The 18,441-nt window shown below is 35.8% G+C and overlaps 1 protein-coding gene across 2 annotated transcripts in view; it reads right to left on the bottom strand.

Annotated features, from left to right (window-relative positions):
- The window catches only part of LOC113117966 (V-type proton ATPase subunit H), a 34,538-nt gene that overhangs the window by 15,156 nt on the left and 941 nt on the right, over positions 1-18,441 (bottom strand). Inside the window, exons 3-9 of one of the 2 annotated variants that reach the window (XM_026286850.1) lie at positions 16,710-16,809; positions 16,351-16,440; positions 15,863-15,976; positions 13,939-14,043; positions 8,551-8,604; positions 7,420-7,517; positions 6,696-6,888 (exon numbers count right to left, since the gene is read on the bottom strand). In XM_026286850.1, the coding sequence (XP_026142635.1) occupies positions 6,696-6,888; positions 7,420-7,517; positions 8,551-8,604; positions 13,939-14,043; positions 15,863-15,976; positions 16,351-16,440; positions 16,710-16,809 (754 nt within the window). The remainder of the gene's footprint in view (positions 1-6,695; positions 6,889-7,419; positions 7,518-8,550; positions 8,605-13,938; positions 14,044-15,862; positions 15,977-16,350; positions 16,441-16,709; positions 16,810-18,441) is intronic. The other variant, XM_026286851.1, reaches the window with a different exon arrangement.

The following is an 18,441-nucleotide window of genomic DNA, read 5'->3' as shown; positions in this document are numbered from 1 at the left end:
ATGGAGTTAACACCGATTCTACTTGACTCTATCCGTCACCCATAGGTCTTTTTTGTAATGCACCTCTTATCCAATAATTACAAAGAGCTTTGGGTTTTGTTGCTTCTAATAAGAAGTCTCAGCTCTCAAATTCTATCCATTTTTTTCCCAAATTCAAACAATAAATGCAGTTTTCACTCTCTTAAATGTGGAGTTACAGATCACTGTAGCCACTAGTGGCAGTGTGGAGCGATAGTCTCTTCCAGTTTAATACATGTTACAGTTTACAAAAATGTAATCTCATGTAATCCCTCAATCAGTGTTTCAACCGAAAAACAGACTATAAAAACAGTTTGAGAACAATCACTTAAGGATTTACCTTAGGAAAGTTATCCGGTGTTCATGTCTGTTAATTAGAGGGGGGCTTATTTACTGCTAATTATATATGTAATGTTTGAATGAATCTGTCATGAAGACAATTTAAGAAAAATATGATGTGCAATTGTGTTGTATACAAATGTTTTATTCAAATGCAATTTTTTATATATCTGAAAATAAATAGCATTCATTTTAAAGTTTTGTTGTTAATTTTAACCTCTAATATCATGTACCAAATTAAAGGGTTCCCTGTATAGTGTACAGCATTAGTTGGGAGAGATTAAATTTTTTCCTTAAGTAAAATTAAACTATTGGCATAATTATGAATAATCATCTATCAGTATCGGCTGAGTAATTTAGCATCGGTGCATCTCTAATTGAGACTGATGTGAAGAGAAAGTCAGTGCTTAAAATCTTAAATATGCATTCAGAGTTTCTACTTAATTTAAAAAAAAAAAAGCAGAAAAGCTTTGTGCAACCACATAGTGTCCGCAATGTTTTACCAGAACCTGTTTGACACAAACTTCACCACTGAGCAATGTGACTTGAAGAGGAAATTAACATGCCATATTTGAATAAGAGTGCTTTTATTTCTAAGAATTCATTAGTCTTAATGGACATGGCTCATTTGGCAGGAAATGCTAACATAAGCAATGACTTCCTTCTTTTTAAAACTCCTTGCTCTTAGCTGTACTAAAATTAGGTGTCGCTCTTTGAAAACTCACCCGCAAGCCTTGAAAAACATGCCCTTTCTGTCATTACTGGAACATTCCTCTTAAATTGTTCATCTAGATACTAGCGGTAGTCATCAAACACTGATAAACTCAAGGTAGTACATAAAATGTAATTCCACTCAAGCAGCCTAAGAAGCTGAGCTCTCAAACAGGTTAAAAAGTGATTGCGCTGAATACTGCCAAATATTATATTGTATTTAAAGGCCAAAAATCTCACTTGCTTTTAGTGTTGTTGCTGAATTTTTAATTTAGCAAAAAGTCACGTCACAGGTAATCATGACTGATCGTGGCTGACACTATCAGTCATTGGTGTGCCACTTCAGAAAACCTGTGCATATCACTATTAATAGTCCTACTATGTATTATTTGTAGCTAGTGTTGTTGTAATGCTTAACTATAACAATTAATTTGAAATAACCCAATAAATGTATTAAATCTTTCTTAACAGTTGGGATTTAAGATAGGTCTGAAGTTATCCTAACCTTACAAAGCTATTTACAGTGATTTTCAATTTGATTCTTTTCAAGAACAACTTAAAAAAAAAAAAAGAGATAAGAATATTCTTAAGAAGAATGTTTGGGAACACAAATTATTCTTAACTTTTTTCTTAAGTTAGAAAATATGATACAAATGGCAGTTACGGCAATTTCGGCAATTTCTGAGAATGTTTCATGAATCCAGCCCCAGATCTCATTTTAAATGGTCCTGAATCACTGTTACTGAGACACTTCCACTACGTTGAAGCTAGTGAGGTAGAAACAAAGCAATTATTAGATATCTCATTGCCTCCCAGCAGCTTTTAATCAGCAGAATTGTGACATTATTACACAATAAAGCCCCTAACGAAAATTGAAAAATTTAGAGTCAGTGATCGCCCAGCTGCCCAGCATGAAGGATGTCATGCTGTTGCACGTATGAAGGACAGCAAAGATTTAAAAGAGGTGTAAGTAAGCTAGCAAAGAAAGAGTTGATATTAAGAGGAAGTGACAGACTCCTAATAAAGCGATAGCTGCAGCACTGAATTACAATTATGCATTTTGAAGAGGCGATGAACAGTGCTGGCATTTTAATTTGCAGCAGCCTAATGTTTGGTTTCAGTGCAGATGCTGTAAAGCTGTTTGACAGGTCTTGGTTTTAGCAGTCCTGCTGCAAACATGTTCCGGACACACATCTCTATTTCAGACAAAGGCTTCATACCTTTTCTCATTCTCATTGCCATGTATACAGTGTGTCATATTCTTTATCAGATCCTATTCCAGATGTACTCATCAATACCATGTAAACATTCTCTGTAACAAGAGACGTAGTCTCCTTCATACATTTGTAACACAATTTCTGTCCATGTAATGCTTGTTTTGCAGCACATAATAAATCATGTTGAACGGGTCAGAAAACTGATTAGCCCAATGTAGAGCTCTAGTTAACAAGATGATGGATTGTGTTAGCACAATGCTGTCCTGCACCTTCCTCTGTGACATTCTGCATCTATGCATACTTACACGCTGCTTTCCCATTCAGTGGAAATAAGACATTGATCAATGAGCAGTAAGCATGGTTCATTTGCATGAGAGTAAATGAACTTGTAAAAAAAAAACAAAAAAACAAGACACTTGGATTCAGAATTGGAAAATGACTGAGCGAGTGTTAGATACTGTACAATGATTGAACGATAGACAGCCAGACAGACAGATGATAGATAGACAGACACACAGACATATAGACAGAGTAGTAAAAGACTACATTATGTATTTATATTGTATTCATCTGTCATATTTGTTGTCTATTTCATTTAATTTCATCTGTACTCTTGGAGAACTGACTCACACTCAGAATTGAAAAACGATAGAGTGACAGAATGACTGTAGAATGATGTTAGTGTGTTATTGTTAAATACTATAGAATGATAGATAAATTGAAAATCAGACAGAATGTCAGATAGAACAAGAGAGGGTTTGATACATGAAGGGGTGTCCAAGACCGCTCCTGTCCAATCAATGTCCTACAGAGTTTAGCTCCAACCCCAAATTAAAACAATCTCTGGCTCCCAGAGATTGGTTATGTGCCCATGTTGAACACAGATTACTCCTGTCACTTTAAGAAGTTACTCTTAATGTCAGCTTGTTAGGAGTATAAGAAATCTCTCCACATAATCTGTATGTTCCATTCCAACCTCTCCCACCACCATGGGCAAGACCAAGGAGCTGTCAAAGGATGTCAGAGACAAGACTGTAGATCTGCACAATGGGCTACAAGACCATCAGCAGGAAGCTTGGTGTGATTACTCGGAAATGGAAGAAATTCAAAACAACCATCAATCAGCCTCGTTCTGGACCACTGTGCAAAATCTTGCCTCATGGGGTAAGGATGACCGTGTGAAAGGTGAGGGACCAGACCTGAACTACATGGGAGAAGCTTGTTATTGATCTTTAGGCAGTTGGGACCATAGTCACCAAGCAAAACATTGGTAACACACTACGCCACAATGGACTGAAATCCTGCAGCGCCCGAGAGGAACCCCTGCTCAAGAAGGCACATGTACAGGCTCATTTAAAGTTTGCCAATGAACATCTAAATGATTGAGAGAAGGCTTTGGAGAAAGTGCTGTGATCAGATGAGACTAAACTCACAGTTGGAAACATTATGCTTAGGGGCTGTTTTTCTGCTAAGGGTACAGGATGACTTCCCCGCATTGAAGGGCAAATGGACGGGGCCATGTATTGTAAAGTCTTAGACGAGAACCTCCTTCCCTGAGCCAGAACACTGAAGATGGGTCACGGATGGGTCTTCCAGCATGACAATGACCCGAAACATACCGCGAAGGGAGTTTGTGCATCAAGTATTTAGTCATGTTTTGCTTGGGGGTCAAATACTTATTTCACTCACTGAAATGCAAATATATTTTTAACCTTTTTAGCATTTTTTTTCTTTCTGGATTGTTTGAATGGTATTCTGTCTCTAGCGATTAAAATAAAACTACCATAAAAATTTACAGACAATTCATTTTTTTGTAAGTGGGCAAATTTACAAAATCAGCAGGGACTCAAATAAATATTTTCCTCACAGTAGCTCAATAGACAGACAGACAGACTTTTGCCTAATTAAGGTTGATTTTAAAGGGGTCATATGATGCATTTTTAAAGATCATTATTTTGTGTATTTGGTGTAACAGAATATGTTGACATGCTTTAATGTTCAAAAAACACATTCTTTTTCGAATACTGTACATTACTGAAGGTCCTCTATGCCCTGCCTCTCTCAAACGTGTCATTTTCTACAAAGTCCCTCCTTCCACAAGCGCAGTCTGCTCTGATTGGTCAACTGACCCGGTGTATTGTGATTGGCCGAACACTGCAAGCATTCGTCAGAAATGTAAAGACTCTTTCTATAATCATGAGCTTCATCTTTCAAAATAAATGTAATTATAGTTAATAATGTCCTTTGTTTGATTAAGTATGTGTTTGACTTAGTATGTGTATGTTAGTATTGACTTAGTATGTGTTTGCAGTACACAAGCCACAGACGGTTAAGACAGCTGACTCTATTTTGATGTGACTGTCTCTGTCTCTGTCTCTGTCTCTCTCTCTCTCTCTCTCTCTCTTGCTCTCTCTCTCTCTCTCTCTCTCTTTCTCTTTCTCTCTCTCATACACACACACATGACGTGCAAAACTCTGCATCTGAACTGTCAATAGCAAATACTTAAACTAATAACAAAACATACATACAGTAGCTGATTCAGAAGCACCATATTGTCATACCAAAGTCAGAATTACCTCCTTGCCTAGGTTCACAAACGGTTGTCCATAAAATGCGTTGCTGTTCTGTTGTAAGTAATCTTCAAGATTCCTAAATGCATCTATTTTCGGAAGGCCAAATAAAGTGCTTTTGCTTTCGCCAAGAAACACACAGCATCTCACTGACACGGCTGCTTCAATACTAACTGCGGTTACTGAAACCACACCTTGCTTCTTTGAGTGAACATTTGGGCGGCATTAAGCAAATATTTCCACATAGTGATGTAGACGTGTGGGGGCGTGTTTAAATGAGCCGTTTAAGGGGGGGGCGTGGCAGAGTCTTAACTTTGATAAAGAATATCTCTTTGGATTTGAGACTATAATCTTTGCAACTTTACAGATCTTCTTAATGGACCAAGAGCTTGTAACACTCCAAAGCGAAAGGAAAATTTAAAATTGCATCATATGAGCCTTTTAAATGTGCTTTATAATTAAAACTGAACTGAAATGAACTGAATTAAAGTTTTGCTTTAGGCAATACTATATATAACAGTGGGGAAGAGCGTACACATGTGAAACATAAATAATTGCAAATGTGCAGAGGCAGATCCACTAATAGCTGCAGAATGGAAGCTATGCAATCATGCAGGCACAGAGAGAGAACAGCCAGTCAAGACAATTTAATAAGCTCTTCAGCAGGTGAGATGAATGAAGCGCTGCACTCTAATTCAATACTGTCAGCGACATGGACAATGAATTCATTACACAATTCTAATACCAACAACATAGCCCAGCTTTCAGGGCTAATTTGAACATTAAATGTATGAACAGCACTATGAACGGCATGTGCAGGAAAATGAAATGCAGAATAAGAGTAACACACGGCCTGTTTTTGTGCCTCAGTTATGCATTAAACAAATATGTGCCGGCAGTGGAAAAGTAATAAGCCCAAAGGAAGATAAAATGCCTTAGGACCACATTCGGTCTAGCACTAATTCAAATGATCAACACAAGCAGGAAGGGCAATGTGGGTGTGACAAGTCTTTTTCTTCTTTATTCTTTCCTTTTATAGTCTCTAAAAACCAAGCACTGAATGGGCGATGATGTGAGAGTGTGGAAGAGATTAAAATGAGCGCTTTTGTCAATCTGCAACCTTAATAAGGTAATAATGGTGTTCTTAGTACATTCATCACGGAAACGCTGGGCAAATTAAATCCTTTCAAAATAAAAGAGTGAGTGATCTGCTAATGGACTCTGAAGAAGACACCTTCTGCTGAGTGAAATCCTAATCTGAAAAAAGTGAGAAAACCAACACACCCATCCATCTTTAATGGATTCAGCACATGCACTTTCATTCATTATTTGTACACCAAGAAAAGTCAGATAAATAGTCTGCCATTAGACTTAATGATCACTCATTAAGTGTTTTTATATGTTTATATGATGCCTTTACTTACCTTAATTTAACAGATGCTTTGCTTTTCATTTCCTCAAAGCACTCTAATTGCAGCAGTGGTGCCTTGTACATGATTGGGGTTAAGTGTCTTTCTCTTAAGTGTCTTAATATGGTGTGTCTCTGAAAAATGTTTCACCCTTTAAGTGCGATAGGTCACAATGGTTCAAATCTGTCTCTAAAGACTCAGTGGACATTTGTGATATTTCTATCAGCCGTTTATTAATTAAAATTAATTTAGAAAAAAATCATAATAGAAGCATTAGCTAGTCTGCTAAAGTCAATCACATAAGGATGATTTAAGGATGATCTGACAGTCCCTAATGAATTCGGTTGCATTCATAAAGTAATAAAGTTCATAAAAGGAGACTGGGTTGCTACCGACTGCAGTTTGAAGCAGACACATTTCAAGACACATACCCTGAAAGCAGCCAGGATTATGCGAGTGACCTTCTCTTTGACAGACTCTTGGAGGATGTCGGAGAGTGCCGGTACTACGTTGTAGCGCCGCAGCTGTTCGCAGAGTTGCGGACTGAATGCCAGGAGCCACACACAGAAGACCATCTGATACTGCAGCTGGAAGCCACACTTATTGCTCAACACTGCCGTGATGCTGAAAGATGCACAGAACAGAACAATCGAAGTTACTAAACAGTAGGGCATCCCCCACTCTCCCCCATATGGTGTGCTGAGAGGATACTCTTCATAAAGTTAGACCTGATGGTTTGATGGGTGAGATGAGGGGAAATGAGAGCTCACATTTTTCTGATATATAATGAGACCATTACATAAAATAAATTTTACTTCAGAGGCAAGAAAAATACAATTATCTTCAAAGACGCCTCATTGTCCTGTCTTTTACTCTGTCTGTACACTAGCAAACAAAGGAGTATTTATGATCACAGGGCTAAAACCTGCTAGAATGAGAGATGCTTTCTTGTTCTACAAGATTTGTTCTTCAATACAGCAAGGGATGGGAAGCATTAAAGGGGCGTGAGTAGAGCACATATATTAATTATAATAATAAATTGGTTACAGGTTACATATTCCTTTTTAACAATAATTTTTATACCTTTTCTATGAATTTTCCAGACAACTGGTTACAGATTTAAAAAAATCATATTAGTGTGAAAGTTGGTGTTACCAGTTCACTCCGTCAGCCTCCACCCAGGCGAATCTGTATTCATTCACTCTCAGCATCAGCTGCAGGCAACCAGCAACGCACTGCACATACTGGGAGCTCTGTGAGGGTCAGAAGAAAAAAATACACATACACCAAACACGCAGAGATTAGCATGCACACAAACACAAAAGGACAACATGATCAGAACAGGAAGAACAGAACAGTTCAGATAAGCCGGGAAATGGATGCGTGGAATAACAAGCCCATCCTTTTCAGGAACTAGCAAAGGAACACTATGAAACTAGGCTGCTCAGGCAGCATTTACACTCTCTGTAATTCTGCATTCACTTATGCACATGCAGTACAGTTCTGACTTTATAAAAAACAGCTTTTGGGTAACATGCTGGATCAAAGAGGCAATCCCACAATGCAGCAGAGAGAAAGCAGCAGCCTTGAAACCTGGATAGAGTGAGTGAATCATAGAGAGATGTTAGAGGAGACGTGGCTGAGAGGAGTGAACAGACTCAGTTATTAACCAGGAAGATGATGCTGTAGATCAGCACCATATGCATAAAAGCAGAGTGGTCCAGAGAATAGAAGAGACAGGCAGAAAGGTCATGACGAATAGCAAAGTGGAGACGTCTTAAGAGCCATGAGAGGTAATTGAACAGATTTGTGCCCGCTTGCATTGCGCCAGCAGATTTTGACTTGCGACATATGATGAAAGGAAAAAAAAATAGTATTTTCAAATGTACTCTAAAAAGCATAAAAAATAAAGATGAATACTGCTAGAGTACAAGACAAAAGCCTTCTCGTGGTCATTTCAATCTATCAGGTCTAGGTAAAAAAAAAAAAAAAAGAAAAAAAGCCAGATATACTGATTTATGACCACAGCCACTGGCAAGAGAGGAAAGAATCTTTGTAAAAATGCTTATAGATTGACACAGACAAAAAAAAGTGTTGTGGTGCAGCTGTAGGAAAGAGTGAAAAAATTCACAGTGAATATGAATGGAAGAAAAAATAAGCAGTAAACAAGAAAAAGTGTGTGCCGCATCTCAGAAAAGATAGGGGTGAAGATCTCGGCCTCTGAAAGGTGATGGAGGATAATTCACACAGTTGCACATCCACCTCCTTCATTTGTGACATACTCACTTCACTGGGGGAGATGGTCCCTGTTCCAGGTTCAGCACCTGTACCATGTAGTTTCTAACAAACAAACAAAAAAAAACAAATACAAAAAAAGATAGAAAGAAAAAAAATCTGTGATTCTGGGCCTCTTGTCGGAGGAAAATAGAGCGACATTATTGGACAGTGATTGGAGGCATATGACTCCTGCATGAGTGAGACGGCTTGTTCATGACAGGCAACCGTCTTAAATTCTGTGGAAGAGTGGCACTGAATTTATTTCAGTCTCAACTGCACTGCAAAATTAAATGTTTAAGCATGTCACAAGAGCCAAGTCGCAATTTGTATGTAAAGACACGAAAGTCAACACTTTTGCAACTGGCATCTTAAAATCCAAAAATAATTAAACTGGTATTTATAGTCATTTCCAGCTTAGAATTGAAAGCATTTTTCCTGATTCATTAAAAACGTTTATTCACAGCTCAGCAACAATTAAACTAATTTATAGAGCGCACTCAGAGTGGTCTAATAAACATGAACTGCTTTGAGAGGTCTTCTTTTTATGATTTTCAAAATTCATTAATTCAGAGGGCCCAAGGGCTAAAATATGAAATTGCATGCAAAATGCAACATCCTATTACTGTAAGATGATTTGTAGGGGAAGTGAAAATGAAAGCTGGACTTTATCATGTGATCTGTAAGTATATGCATTCAATAAGGCCAGAAACCACTGTATGAATAAAAATACCAAACAAAATAAAACGTGTTCTAATTAGCAGAGGACCAAAGCACTGCTGATCTCTGATAGTCATAATAAAACAACTAGAATGAAGTAATTACTTTATAAATAATGAACTGAATAAAGTTTTTGTAATGCATCAAAAGATCTTTCATTCATTTTGAAGGTATTTCATGAGATGCCATACATTCATAATTTATTTAATAAGCTCATAAAAGCAGAATAAAGATTCTAGTACGTTTCATTTAACTGAAAGTAAATGTAAACCATCTTATTTATCACATCTACTGTAGAATAACAAATTATTTATACAGCTATTTTTTTATACAATAAAACAAAAACAAAAAAACTAAATGTCTATACAGTACAAGTAAGTCATGTTTTACTCTCTCTTTTTACTTCGGTTTTAAATAAACCAATCTAATGCAGTAATCTATCTGAAGGTTATACACTCTCCTGAAGTATATAACTGTGTCTTTCCACTAAGCTCAAAACTGTACTCTAAAGCCATTTTCTAATGAAGCAATCAAAAAACACTGAATGTGTCAGTACACAAAAGAGGGATGTTTTCAGCGATTAAATCACAAATATGGCTTTATTTTCTTACAACTATGAACCCCCAAAAATTCATTGTATGCACACTTCTTTTGATTAAACCAAAATAAAATCTCAACTTCAGTGGAGGTACACTACTGTTCAAATGTTTGGGGTCTGTAAGACAGTAAGCTGCGTTCACTCCATGTCATAAGTAACACAATTCTGAGTTGACGTTCTACTCTGAGCTATTCCAGGTCCATGGACTCTGAATTATGCATTTCTATGGCAACACTATCAATGGCAACGCATTCACATGCTCGTAGAACTCGTCATTACAACTTGCAAACAGGGAACAAGTTTTGACAAATGCTGTTCAGATTAACTTTTTTTCATCAAAATGGAAATAACAATGGAAATTATAATGGTTTCTAAATAAATATTATGCAGCATACTATTTTCAACATTTGTTATAATAAGACATGTTTCTTCAGCACCAAATCAGCATATTATAATGCTTTCTGAAGGATCATGCAACACTGAAAACTGGAGTAATGGCAGCTGAAATTTCAGATTTGCCATCATAGGAATAAGTTACATTTTAAAATACATTCAAATAGAGAACAATTATTAAGAATTATTACACTTTGGTAAGATCCTTAAAAAATAATAATAATTAAAAAGAAATCTTAAGATCCAAACATTTTGAACGGTAGTGTATATCCGGGGACACATTTTGTTTTGCATTGAAATGTGATCAACTGGAGCTTTGTTGGTGAGGATAAAAAATAAATAAATAAATAAAAGTATGTAAATATAATTTGAAAACTTAAAAAACGTGGTGGGTACATGTCCCACCGTCTCCAACGTTAAATATGGTTATGAGTGAAATCAAGATTCTAAAATGCTGACACAGAATTCCAATCTCTAATATAACCAAAACACTTTTCCTGTTATCACTGCTGCATGTAAATGGAGGTTCATTACAACTATCTTCAAACATGTCCATACAGTGTCATGTGAAAGTATTCATACCCCTTCATTTTTTTCACATTTTGTTATGAAGCAGCCTTATGTAAAACTGCTTTAAATGACCTTTTTTCCAAATCAATCTACACTCCATTCACCATAATGACAAAGCAAAAACAGAATTGTAACAACTTTATTAAAATTTAACAACTTTTAAAGTAACAACTTTATTTAAAAAAAACGAAATAAGTACATTGCATAAGTATTCATCCTTACCTAAATATTTAGCTCAAGAACCTTAACAGCCTCAAATCTTTTTGGGAATGATGCGACAAGCATTGCACATCAGCATTTTGCGATTATCTGCAATTCTTCTCCTCGCCTTTTTCACATTGGATGGGGCAGATGAAGATTTTTGTCTATAAGCTATGCTTGATGTGTGTTTAGGGTCATTGTCCCGTTGGAAGGTAAACCTTCTGCCCAGTCTAAGCTTCCGAATGCTCTGGACTGGGATTTCATCAATGCTATCTCTATATTTTGCTGCACTGAGGATCCCTGCTGCTGAAAAATATCCCCACAGCATGAGACTGCTACCAGCACATTTTACTTGATGGTACTCTGCAGATGATAAGCAGGGCTGGTTTCCTTCAAACATAATGCTTAAAATTGAGGTTCATCAGACCAGATAATCTTGTTTCTCAGAGTCTGGGGGATCTTTTGGTGTGTTTTTTTTTTTTAATTCCAATGTTTTCAGGTGTCTTAACTGAAGAGACGATTGAGTTTGGCCACACCGCCATAAAGCCCAGATCAGTAGAGTGTTGCAGAGATGTTTGTCCTTCTGTAGGTTTCTCCCATCTGCGTATATGATCATGGAGCTCAACTAGAGTGACCATCAGCTTCTTGGTCACCATACTAACCGAAGCCTTTGTCAACCAATTGCTCAGTTTGGCCAGGAGGCTAGCTCTAGGAAAAGTATTTTAGTATTTAAGTATTTTATTTTGAATAAATTTGCAAAGATGTTAAAATACAGTTTTTTGCTTAACCATTATGGTGTATGGAGTGCAGATTAATGTGGAAAAAGGTAATTTAAGGCAATTTAACATAAGGCAGCAACTTAAAACATGAAAAAAATGAAGGGTTATGAATAGGCACTGTATTAACACATATTTGCACTCTGATATAAATGGATTTTGGTTCAGGCTTGTGAAACAACACTAAATATGTTTGAAAGTTATCAAAAATGGTTAAGATTAAGAATACATCCAAATCCAAACAACAAACACGCACACACACACAAATACTGTGTAATAACCAGGTGTGACATGAAACGAAAAGCAATTTTCAGTGGTACAACAAAGAGTTTTTATGGGGCATAAAAGAAAAAAGTTTGTACTTCGACAGGTAAGGCTGACCCCTGGTTCCCATGTGACTCAACCCAATGCACTTAGCACCACTGCACCCTGAGTGATTCTCTAAATCTGTATCTGTGGCTGGCCTGCTGCAGCAGAGCTCACAGTTCACAGCTCATTCTGAGTCAGGAGGATCCAGGATCAAATCGTGCTCTAGGCACTTCTCGGTTTATTCTTCTTATTGTGCCCTTTATATAAAGCATTCTGCTGCAGTAGTGGCCTGGCACGGCTGCCCCTGCAGATCCTTACCCCCTACTGTGTACATGTAGGATACGAGGACTGACACAGTACATACAAATTCACTCATTCCTGTGCAGGTGCTGCAAAATGTTAGACACACAAGCTGGGCTCAGAAAGTCTGACTTCACTAGTGAAAATGCCTGTTTTTTTTCAATTCTGTAAATATACATTTACAATTTTTTTTTTAATATTATAAACTGAAAAATTTTCGGAATTTCTTAGCCCATTTTCCTGTTTTGTGAGCAATTTTCCGTGACATTTCAATGACCTTTCCCATTATGTTTCATATATAGCATAAAACAACCATTCAAATTCAGATCAGTTTGGTAATGAATCATGCAGAATCATTTGTGAACCAATTCAAATGATTCAGTGAAAAGAAACAATCCTGAACCAAACTGGACCCCACTATGGCTTTCAAGAAAATGCAATCTACACAAATCTAAATAACTGACTGATTAAATAAATACTGGTTGATTCATTAATAACTTGTGATTAAATATTTATAGTAAAACCAAGTATGCTAATTATAGAAATATTCATTACTTTTTCAGGCCTAAAACACAATTTTATAAGTCCTTAATATTTTCAGGATTTTACATTTGACACATTTTTTAAAATAAACTACAAATAGTGCTCAATCAAATATTTCTGAATTTATTTGAAGTTTTAAAGTTGCTTTACATTTGCCAAAAAAAGATTTTGATCTTAAATTTTCCATGTGGACTCAAACTTTTGGACTCCACTAAAATAACTGAAACATTTTAACTGTAACTGCTACTGACAGTAAGTAAAACTAAATAACCATCTTCAATATGAAGGCTCACTTTTTAAACCTCAGGGCAAAAATTATTATTATTATTTTTTAAAGAACATGGCACATGGCCAGTGCTTTGACACATCACAAATTATTCTCAGCTTGCCTTTCACACTCCAGTGTTAGGAGGGGGACTGATAAAAGAAGAAAGTGATTGCATCTTTTAAAGTTTCCATTCTATAGGAAAATTTACATCATTAGGCACAGAGGCAACACTAGATTATGTTCTGTGACTGATGCAAGAATAAGATGTGTTTTAGATCATGTGAAGATCTTTTCAAAATATAAAAGCCTGCTGAGAAACAGACAATTTCTGTCTAGCATGTAAAAAAAACGTAATCTTCAAATCTCATGTAGATCTTAAAGGGAAAATTACAAGATCCTTTACTTAGCATCATGTTGTTCCAAACCTGTATGAATTTCTTCTGTCTAACAAAGTGTTCAATATTAAGCAGAATGTCTTTCTGCAGCCTCTCTTCACTTCCATTTTATGAAAACAGATGCAATGAAATGGACACTGAGACTCAGTCACTAACATTTTACATAACATTGCAATTATGTTTTTCAATAAAGAAAGTCTTCAGGTCTGGAATGACATGACGGTGAGTAAATGAGAACAGAATTGTCATTTTTGGGTGAACTCTTCCTGTAATTGGTTGGAGAGAGACGTTATGTTGATTTTAGGATAGAATCTCTTTGTTTTCTACCTGAGAGCTGAGCTGGGTCTTAATCCAGTTAAAGTAATAATTCAGGTCACTGCCCTCCATCAGGTCACGTCCCCAGGCAGCCAGCTTGGCTATGATCCGCGCAGCCTGAGAGAAAGAAGAGAAATGTTGCATCAGTGCTTGAAAAATACATTTCTGTTAGACATGGCTTTCATACAGATGCTTAAATATAGGAATATATATATATAATGCCTTGAAGCGGCTGTGGCCTAGTGTGCCTTGTTTGGCACAATGAGCTGGGGCCATGCAGACAAACAGAATTTGTATAGAGCTCATAAATCTTCCCGATCCTGCTTTTAGTCACTCGCCCCATCATTTCCTGTTCTCTTTGTTTTACTCTGAATAAGAGTAGCAAAAGGCCAAAGGACAATTAACAGCCTTAATTGTGATAAGTAATGGCAACTGTTGCTCCACATCCATCTGAAACATTCAACCTGAAATTAAACGCCCCAAATTAATATTTTAGCCAAATGAACATGCAACCACTGCAGAATATACTTGAATTACTGGTCAGATGAAGTGATTCACTGAGAGCTCTATAGCTGCCAACATTTGTGTGTGCGCGCTATGGTAATGAATGCATTTAGAGCCATTCTGATGTTTCCAGAAGACATGACATTTACTCTTGCTTGCCATGCAAAAGGGGAATTTCGGAGTGTTTCATTAAGAGCTTAGGTGAGGATGGCAAGGGGAATAAATACCATCCTCATGCAGTTCAACACCCTGTGACCGCCGTCTGCCTGAATGGTAATTAAACTGTGACTTCACGACTGGCTTCACGCTGTTCTGCGTGGAAATGAGAGTACCCTGGGAAAATGTTAAGCTCAATCTTCAAAACTAAGCATTGAAAACTCTTTGATGAATTATTGATGGACCCCATACTTACAACGGACTCTCAAACAAGAGGTTTAAAGGTTCTGGCCCTGAATCTAAGCTCAATAATCCACATGTATGTACAAGCTACTGTTGAATAAAAATCAAAAAATTATTGCTTTTAAGAACAAAACACAATGCTACTATACAATAAGCAGAATACAATGTGGAAGATTGTGGATGACCCTGAATACTGGCTGTATTTCTGTTTAGGCAATAATGTCACTCCAAAGTAATTATAGAGAGAAGGGAGGATAAGCAAACTTTGTTCAGTAATTACTTGGAAACATTTTTCTTCCAGCAGAAAAGGGTTGTGTGATACTGGCCCATATTTTATGGTGACTTTGTTATGTAAATGCAGTTGAACCACCAATAAACACCACTGAAATTTAATTGCGTGTGTGTAACTGTGTGTAGTAGAAATTCTATTTTTTTACAGAACAAAATATGAGGTCAAAGCAGGTGAAATGGGCTTCTTAAAATACTAATACAAATAATTTAAGGAATATTGTGATTATTTTTGCTCATAACTGTAATAAAGTACTTCCTGTCTTTTATGGCTGTTACAAGTATGAAAACATATAATAGCATTGCAATTTAAAATAACCATTTCATATCTACACATTTTAAAATGTGAAATGTTTTAATTCCTGTAATGACAAAGCTGAATTTTCAGCACCCATTACTCCAATCTTCAGTGTCAAATAATCCTTCAAAAAACATTCTCATATGCTGATTTGGTGCTCAAGAAACTTCTTATTCTTATTATTTATGTTAAAAATAGTTGTGGTGCTTTATATCTTTGTGAAAACTGTGACCGAATTATTTGGTGAACAGAAAATGAAAAACATTTATTTTAAACATAAATCTTTTGAAACATTGAATGCAAATGTCTTTACTGTCACTTTTGATCGATTGAATGCATTATTGCTGAATAAAAGTATACATTTCTTAAAAAGAAAAATCATATTGACCACAAACTTTTGAACAATAGTGTTTATTATACATATCTATTTTTGCCTGAGCAACTTACCATGTGAACAGTAAAGAGGTCTTGACGGTTCAGCATTGGAAGGAAATACGACCAGGCTGTATTCTTAGTCTTCTTGGCATAATCAAAAAAGATATTCACTCTTTGATGGTTTTCCTGTATAATAGAGCAGAAGACCCATTACTGCAACATAAAATAAACTGATCAGAAAAGTTGGGTGATTTATAGAGATCTCAAACACATCGTCTGATATAGAGTTAAAGGCTTTCCACAAATGGACATTAAAAAGATCAAGTACTGCCATTTCAACACCACTACAACATGAGCAATACTTGGTAACGTTGTTGTCTCCTTGAAAAATACTTAATACATCCAACATCATATACATGATACTTCACGAGAGTGAGACAGTTTATTTGTTCAGTTTCCTCAGAGACACCTTTTTCATTTCAATACACTTTATACCTTTCAAGTTAGATAATACAGGTCAATTTATGTATTATAAATGAACAATACAAAGGCGTTTTTACCTGCAGCGTGTCATCAATCAGGGTCAGGATGTACTGAACTGTTTGCTCTTTAGATACATGAGCCATAAGGTTGAGGAAGGTCTTTGCACACTACAATAAAATATGTTAGAAGAATTAGTTAAATGTACAGACTTTATATATATATACAACAACAAGCAAGCTTAGCCTATGTGAGCCTAGTCATTTTCACAGTTTTAATTTCTATAAAAAGACCTGTAACATCTATGGTTCTAAAAAAACTAACAAAAAACACAGACAATGATCTACCTTGGTTATGCTAAATTAATGTGGTACATTTCATTTTTAATCTAAAAATGTTGGAAGGGGCAAAACTAATACTAGAAGATTGTGGTATCCACCTGATGTCCTTCTTTTGTCAGAATTGCTTGCTTGTCCTCAGACCCGGCAATCTCAAACTTTTTAATGAACTCACAGTCCTCAGCTGAGATCATTTGGCCCCTGAAAAGCAAGAAACTTACCAATGACTAAAGGGAGATAGATACAACAAAAGCAAAGTGCATCAATTGTTCACATTCTTTTTATTAAACATATTTACTCTCACTTGCTTTTTTATTGTTTTAATCTGTCAAAGTTCCAATATATCCATTCTCAAGAGCCCACACAAGTAAATTGTGTTTTTCTCATCTGTGGAGAGCTTGCAGGATGCAATAATAAGGATGTATGGGTCAGGCCCATTGATGAACTGTTACTTCTCCCACTGGGTCCTATTGATCACATATAAGTGTCTAAGTCTTAAAAATTAAAGGTGCACTCAGTATTTTTGTAGGTATAATTTCTGGCTATTATTACAAATTAAAATTCTACAGTTCTAATTAGATCTAAATGTAGTAATTGTAATTGCTTTACTGTATTTTGCAAAGATACATGTTGTTGAGCTGTTCCTTGTTCCTTCAAGAAATATGGAAAAATATAGACTAGTTATCAGACTTCATTATTCAGTATTTATTATACTTAATTTGTATCAAAAGAAATTCTAGCTGAATTTTTTATTGTCCTCAAAGTTCTGTAACTTTCCAGTTGCCTGGTTTACAACATAAAACAAATAAAAACAACCATAATACAACACAAATATATAACAACAACTACTATTTAAAAGCCTGAGGCTTGAAGGATTTTCTAACATTTTTAAAAGAGGTCTCATGCTCTCCAAGGCTGCATTTGTTTGACTACTTGTTTACAACTAAAAATACTATTACAACTTAAAATAACTGTTATATGTATTAAAATGCAATCTATTGCTCTGATAGCAAAGCTGATTTTTTTTTTAGCAGCTATTACTCTAATCTTCACCTACACACAATCCTTCAGAAATCATTATTTAATATGCTGATTTTGTGCTCAAGGAACATTTAGTATCATTATTAATGTTCAAATAGTTGTGATGCTTATTAATTTTTTTTGGAAACCGTGATACATTTTTGTAACAATAAATTTTTTTTAAAAAATCCATTTATTGCGTCAGGTGCCACAAAAAAAGAAAGAAAGAAAGAAAGAATTAATTTATTTTAAGTAAATAAATAAATAAGTCTGACCCCAAACCTTTGAACAGTAGAAGTGAGTAACTAACCCCTTAATGACAGGGTCGAAATACTGACTACATCACTATGTAAACGGTAGATATCACTAATGGGTTAGGAAATAAATGACTACATTTATAAGCATCTTAATGGTTGAAAAAAAATAGTCTTGGCTTAGTTGGTAAATAACATGGTTGGACTTTATTTTACAGTACGTGTACATACATGTACTTATAGTGTACTTACAGTGTATTTATCTAAGAAAGTTCTGGTAATACAAGGTAACTACATGGGGTAGGGTTAGGTTTAGGGTTAGTACCTAGTTTCTACATAGTTATTGTAATTACTATAATAAGTACATAGTATGTACATCAAGGGGAACAGGACTGTAAAATAAAGTTCTACCAATAATATTAAGGGAGGACTATGCATACAATAGATGACAAACCTTAAAACGCTTAATGTCAGAACCAGACAGAAAAACACCATCTTCATCATAAGTGTCACAAGACAATTACACAAACTCCGTTTCCTTACAAGATCCTGTTCCTGT

This window comes from Carassius auratus, chromosome 2, assembly GCF_003368295.1.
Source record: "Carassius auratus strain Wakin chromosome 2, ASM336829v1, whole genome shotgun sequence".
Taxonomy (NCBI): domain Eukaryota; kingdom Metazoa; phylum Chordata; class Actinopteri; order Cypriniformes; family Cyprinidae; genus Carassius; species Carassius auratus.
This window is presented reverse-complemented; position numbering and strand designations above follow the sequence as displayed.